Source organism: Sinocyclocheilus anshuiensis, unplaced genomic scaffold (genome assembly GCF_001515605.1).
Source record: "Sinocyclocheilus anshuiensis isolate Anshui unplaced genomic scaffold, SAMN03320099.WGS_v1.1 scaffold354, whole genome shotgun sequence".
NCBI classification, from domain to species: Eukaryota; Metazoa; Chordata; class Actinopteri; order Cypriniformes; family Cyprinidae; genus Sinocyclocheilus; species Sinocyclocheilus anshuiensis.
Window position 1 is genome coordinate 2,317,133 of NW_015544195.1, and position 7,349 is coordinate 2,324,481.

Here is a 7,349-nt window from a genome sequence, read left to right on the forward strand (position 1 = left end):
GTAATGTATATCGAAATATCGGAAATGTGTTTAAAAATCATATCACCGTTATTGAAAAAAATTATATCGCGATACATATTGATATTGAATTATTGTCCAGCCCTACTTGTGACTGTCCGATTGATATGTGCTGAACGCAAGCAGCGTACGCTCTTCTGTGTCAGCCGCGCCACAGGGATGCGCTGTTTTCGTTCAGATCAAAGCGTAAATACACGTAGAAAACGTATCCTTGTGTCGCGGCTGACACAGAAGAGCATACGCTGCTTGCGTTCAGCGGATATTCTCCAAAATGCTGCTACGGTGATGCAGAGAGACACAGAGGAGACGAATTGTTGAATAAAGTCGCTTCATAAAATTCAGATTGAACCACTGATGGCAGATGGACTATTGTGACGATGTCTTTCATACTTTTCTGGACCTTGACAGTGTAATTTACTTGGCAGTCAATTGACAGTCACAAGCCTCCCGGTTTTCATCCAAAATATCTTAAATTGTCTTTTCCGAAGACGAATGTCATTTTCATTTTGGGGTGGAATATCCCTTTAAACTGCGGTCACATTAGCGAAAATTCAGCAAAATTGAGGGCAAAAACAGATGTTTTCCATTGTTAATAGTGTAGTAATGCACGTAGCACTGCTCACACAGAAGTCACTTTAAAAAAAACAACAACTTTCTATTGGTCAATGCAGTGAATTTATGTGAACAACTTGAAAACAAGCAAAATCTCTATGGGCAACTTTTTCGCCCTGATGAGAAAATTCCCAATTCCTATTGAAATGACAGGATTTTGTATGTGACTGGACCACTTTTTTCATAAAGTCTGTTTTTTTTCTATCTCTCCCAGGCATCTGTTCTGCAGAATCTCCGCTCAGCTATGCGGAGGCAGATTCGTCGTCACTCTTCTCGTCGTTCCTCATCACGGCGGCGACTAGGTCGTCTGTGGAATCGCCTGTTCCATCGTGGCTCTCGGTTACGGGGTCAGATACCTCTCCTCACGCCTCCAGGCCACACGCACACAAACACACACCCCGATCTGAGCCTTCACAGCTACAACACAACGGACGATGGCATCGAGGAGTCACGTGAGAGTGCGGGACACACTCCGCCATCCTGTTCGACGGTGGCACTGGGACTGGCCCTGCAGGCTCACACTGAGGCCCTCTGCCTTCCTGACAGAGAGTCTCCATCCTCTCCTCTCTCCCTGCCCTCCCCCAACTCAACCCGCTCCACCTCTGACACCCTGGAGGACGAAGATGATGAAGATGACAGAAGTTTAGAGGGGATCAGGATGAGATCCAAACAGGGCATTTCCCTGAAACATAAAGATGATGACAGTCCTCCTGGACCCCCCGATAGCCCCAAACGCAGCACAAGCCGGTTGAGGTCCTCCAGACGGCTGGTGCAGGAACTGGCTGCAGAGCTCAGAGGAGTCTCATTCTTAAGGTACACCTCTATGGGCATCTCGCCACTTTCCTCCCCTGAGTCACCGACGTCCTCCAGCGGTCAGTCTGAGGAGCAGAGAAGCTTTCCTGCATTCAGAAAACCACATATGGACGCACACACAGACTCGCTCACAGATGCTCATGGACACGCCAGGAAACCTTCAGTAACAGAAGAGGTTCCTGGTGACAGTGTCAGGCTTTGCAGACTCACAACTAGCGAGGAAGAGGATGAGGAGATTTTGTTAGTGCACTGAATAGCCTTTATCACCATCCCTGTTCTGATTTTGTGCCAACACAGTGAGTCTTAAAAGGTTCAACCAACGGCCTTCCATCCAGAGTCATAAAGTACAGTACGTTTACATGCCCAGTTATAATCAAGTTTTTTGCATTGTCAAGCTACAATCTTTATCTAAGAATGCATAATGAAATGTGTACACAGATATTTGAAGGATTAAATACACAAGGCCAAGGCCAATTGCAGTCTGATTAAAGAGATAGTTCACCCAAAAATGAAATTCTGTCATTAATTACTCACCCTCATGTCGTTCCAAACCAGTAAGGCATTCGTCATCTTCAGAACACAAATTAAGATATTTTTGATGAAATCCGAGAGCTTTCTTACCCTGCATAGACAGCAACGCAACTTGCACATTCAAGGCCCAGAAAGGTAGTAAGGACATCTTTAAAATGGTCCATGTGACATCAGTGGTTCAACCGTAATGTTATAAATCTACGAGAACACTTTTTGTGCACAAAGAAAACAAAAATAACTTTATTCAACTATTTCTTCTCTTCTGTTTCAGAAATTGATGTGCGTTCACGACAGTACCACAACGATGGGTGGGTGAACTATCCCTTTAACATGTATTCATGCTGGACGAAATCAAGCTACAATTACATCCGAGTCTGTTAGTGCGACTTTGCTGAAACCAGACTGGTTCTATTTCAGTCAGCATTTATGTGCATTTTAAAAAGACAAATTATTGCTTTAGTCAGACTGAAATCGATCTTTGTGTACGTAAACATATGCTACCGTTCAAAAGATTGGGTTCAGTAAGATTTTTTTTTAAAGAAATTAATGTAAATCAAAAGTGACAGTAATGGATTCTACATTGTTACAAAATGTCCACTTCAAATAAATGCTGTTCTTCTGAACTTTCTTTTTACCAAAGTATCAAAAGCAAAAGTTGCCCGTTTCCACAAAAGCATTAAGCAGCACAACTGTTTTCAGCACTGATAATAAGAAATAAGCACCCAATCAGCATATTAAAATGATTTCTGAAGGATCATGTGACACTGAAGACTGGAGTAATGGCTGCTGAACATTCAGCTTTGCATCACAGGGAATTAAAATTCAACAGTTATGTTAAACTAAAAAAAAACCAGCAAGATTATGAAATATTATTAATGTATTTTCATAAAAGAAAAAGGCAGCCTTGGTAAGCATAAGAATCTTACCGACTCCTAAACCTTTGAACGGTAGTGTACTTCCAAAGTTTAGAGTCTTGTACTTGCAGAATGTTTGGCATTTATTCCGTCATAGTACAAGATGGAGGATTCAACCTCAGCTCAGACACTGCAGTGTCATGCTTAATTAGATCATCTCACAGTTCAGCTCCAGATTGTTCACTTGCTAGAAATCACCAAAAACCTTATGAATGTGACCATAGCACTATAACAGTATTTGATTACCAAGGACTGAGCATAAATACTTTCCCACATGAAATATCATTATAACACTGAACTTAATTTGCCTGCATCTCTGTTTTTAATCAGTAACATTCTGTCATGACCTTCAGAAGCTCTGAGAAGACCTCAGAGATCTCCTCTCACCTCCCCAACGCCTTATAAGAGATTCACCGTGTCGCCCGCAGCGGGAAATGTTCCTGTGCTCATTTCATTTCTATCAGAACCAGCCAGTTGTCTCAGAATTATGCTTTATACATTCAGAACTGAATGTTTGAATGTTGGTTGTGCTCTACATTAATGGATTTTGACCTCTTATATTATACATTTACTACCGTTCACAAGGTTGAGGTCAGTAAGATATGCTTTGAAGTCTTTTATGCTCACCAAGGCTGAATTTATTTTGTTCAAAAATACAGGGAAAACGTCTCAGGTTACTTATGTAACCATGGTTCCCTGAGTAGGGAACGAGACACTGCGAGTGACGTCATGGCTGTCGCCAGCCAACGAGTTGGTGTTTTTTCAATGTATGCTTCAGACACGGGTCACGACGAGGCGTTCCCCATAGCGGCCCCTAGAGGACGCAGTTCGAAGTTCCCATGAAAGGGAACAGTAATATTGTGAAATATTATTAGAATTTAAAACTGCTGTTTTCTACTTTAACATATTTTCAAAAGTAATTTACTTCTGTGATGTCAAAGCTGATTTTTCAGTGTCACATGATCCTTCAGAAATCATTCATATATTTGCTGCTCAATAATCGTTTTTTATTATCAGTTGTGCTGCTTAATATTTTCTGTGATTTAATGCATTCTTGCTAAATAAAAGAATTGATTTCTTTAAAAAAAAATTTACTGACCCCAAACATTTGAATGGTAGCGTACAGTTTTATACCCTCAGACTACTGGAGCTGTTTGTTGATTTAGTGATGATCTATATGAGCTTTTTGTATTTAATGTTTGTTTTGTTAGTCTGGATACCAGACTGTAATATCATGGCAGGTCCACCACTGACATTAATTAATGTTAAGAAGCTTTTTCCCCATGCAAAAGACAGCAAGTCTTTCTTGAAGGGAAGCAGAACTCAGGGATTGTATAATGGTTCATGAAAGAGAAGCAGTTAACCTGGATTTCCTTGTTAACAGCTGTAGTCTAGGTGTACTGAGAAGTACTGCTGCCTCAGTTGAGTTCTGAAGCCATCAGGACATCACAGAGTCGTGGGGAAATGACTCAGTAATCACATTTGTGCTTGAGCGCTCACACGTTGGTGTCTTTGTTTTTCATATCAGCCATTATAATTTCATTCATGCATTTGGTACTTGAGAGACTTATTTGCCAGTAAAATTATGTTGCTTCCATATCCATGAATGTATGTATGTTCTGTTAATAAATGTAGTACATCCTCAGTGCAAGTCACACTTGCTGCTTTAGCACACTTGGTCCTGGTCCAAGCTTGGAAATAAGAACCTATCAAACTAAAAAGCTGGTCCCATCTCATGAAGGGTCAGTCTGTTCCTTCTGTTCTCATGAAGGGTCAGTCTGTTCCTTCCGTTCATTCTGTCTGCTGGCTAACTGCCTGTTATTTCACACATTTCCATTCTCCATGTTCTGACTGGAGGATCTCTTGTCTGATCCCATAGGTTTAAGAATGTGCCATTTCAGAGATTGACAGATTTTATAGAATCGCAGATGTTTTAATACATTGTGAAGCCTTTAGATTCAGTGCCATTAGAGAGGTCATGCACTTTCTGTTTTGTCATTTTTTTTGGGTTCAGTTGAAATGGCTGAAGATTAAAGCACTGCTAAGAGACTTTACTTGCGGCATCCATCATTACTTATTTGACATTTTGTAATAGTGTCCTTTATGTTCTGTGAAATTCAAGTAAAATCCAATAGAAGAGATCAATCAACACATGCCAAATAAAGTCTTTTAGGGTTATTCGGCCAGCAGCTTGAAATCCTAGACCAGTGGTTCTTAACCTTTTTGACTCGAAGGCCACCCATTGTCCAACACAATATTTAACCACAATAATTCACCATGATTAATTTTGTGTTTACAAAAGTTTTGAAGAATTATATGTTCTTGAAAACAATAGTTGAGGAAGGAAAATTAATATTTTGATTTGTTGTTTTTTTTGCATTTTAATTAAGTTGCTTTAACATAGTTCATTTAAATAATTGTAAGTCATCCCGTGCCCCTCTTGGAAGTTTACTGAGGCCCCCTGGTTGAGAACCACTGTCCTAGACTGACTTCTCATTTTCACTCTTTAATTTTCATTGCAGTCTATGGTTGCCTTGAACATATTTTGTAAATATGTTTAACATGTATTTTTTTCACCTTACAATCTGGTTGTGTATGGCTAGTAATGGTCAAGGTTGCTACATGTTTGAAAAGGTTTTGAAGCATTTCATTAAACGCACATTTCTTCGTTATATTCAGACTAACTTATTGTTATCTGGATGAAGTGTAGTCATTCATAAGCCTAATCTTCCCTAATGTATGCAATATATTGATCAGTGGCCGTATAACAGATACTTCCTGTTAAATGTATTAAGATTACTAAACAGATAGGATACTTATACTGTTAGTATATTTAGTTCTCCATGGTCATTTCTGTCTGGGAATGTCTCATTTCATAATTTCTTATCTGCAATATAATGGCTACTTTTCTGAAATGAGGCAGACTCAATGACATATGTGGCTGACAAATGCAGCCTTGTCTTTACTCAAACACAACACACAATTACTTGCGACCTTTTCCAGAATTAAATTTAATGTGCTAATATTGTTATTGATAAACACCTTTTAACATTTTTTTTTTTTTTTTTTACAAAACACAAGTATATCAGCATACATATCTATTAGGGGTGTAACGGTTCACAAAATTCACGGTTCGGTTCGATACGACACAGTGGTGTCACGGTTCGGTACGGGGGTAATTGGTTACGTCGCAATGTTGGAAATATTTCTGTTTTAAACCATGAAGGCGAGCCAATTTATATCACACAAGCAACGTGCAAACTTTGTGCAAGAGTTATGCCGGTGAACGTCTTAATCTCAGTCAATTCCTATACAGAAAGTGAAAGTAAAAACGGAATGATGGAGTAATGACGGAGCTTTCGGCATCTGACGCATATTCTCTCAGACACGACGAGAGACCATTTGGTTAATTACAAGATTAATCTACTTCAACATGTAGGCCTAGTGATAACGGTATATAGCTAGCCTAACTGTTTTTATTCCCTTAACATTCCTCTTGTGGCCGTACATAGCATAGTGAAAAAAAGACAAGAAACGTATTTCGTGTTAAACATGTTGTTTTTGAAAGTTGGTGCTTGAAATAGGCTAAAGCTTTTTATTCATGAATTTTTATTGATGACTGCTGAGTTAATATTTTAATTATAGGCCTATAGCCTACATTTTAATTATAGAAATTCATTGTAGCCTATAGGTCTATAGACCTGCTTTAAAATACTTTTTTTTTTTTAAACATTTTAATTGAAGGGTAAATAGTATTTTGTTATCCTCGCAGCGCGTCAGTTATGCGGTAATATATTGCGGGGCCAATTAATTGTTATTTTAATTTAATAATAAAAGTAACTTAATAATAGGCCTAATAAAAATAAGAATGTAACAGGCCTACATTAATTGGAAACGCCAAATCCTCTTAATATTGCCAATAATTGATGTTTTTGACAATATTTCTGGCTATCGTCGATACAAGTTCATCGTCTTCCGACGCAATCCAGCACGGGGAGTTATCGCGGGGCCGTACCGCTACGCCACTGGGCATCACGTTGCCTGTTACGTCTTGGGCTTCATTGTTGAGCGCAGTGGCACTGAGAACATTATATTTCACACACTTTAAGCTCTTTTATTTTCTATATGTAATAGGATTAGTCCAACGAATCGTTCGGTTTGTAATGCTTACCTAGGGTGACCATACGTGCCATTTTTCCAGGACGCGTCCTGGCTAGGATTTCTATATTGCCTAAAATATCAAGGTTTTGGCTTTGTTTGCGTGTGCAGACCGATCGGTGTATGACATCAAAGTACCATACAGACGGTTATGCTTTCGAAACGCTCTCGAGGTACTTCGATATCAAACACTGATCGGTCTGAGCCGCACTGCTTTTATGTCGAACACACCTATGTACGCGTAATTGCATCGCTTAGACCGTAGATCACCTTCTCACACGCCATGATTGGTCCATTATGTAC

The 7,349-nt window shown here is 39.4% G+C and overlaps 1 protein-coding gene across 1 annotated transcript in view; it reads left to right on the forward strand.

Annotated features, from left to right (window-relative positions):
* Positions 1-1,969, forward strand: part of LOC107696717 (low-density lipoprotein receptor-related protein 3-like) — a 16,015-nt gene extending 14,046 nt beyond the window's left edge. Inside the window, exon 9 of the mRNA XM_016497196.1 lies at positions 845-1,969. Coding sequence (XP_016352682.1) covers positions 845-1,696 — 852 coding nt within the window. The 3' untranslated portion in view covers positions 1,697-1,969. The remainder of the gene's footprint in view (positions 1-844) is intronic.
* Positions 1,970-7,349: the final 5,380 nt, after the last annotated feature.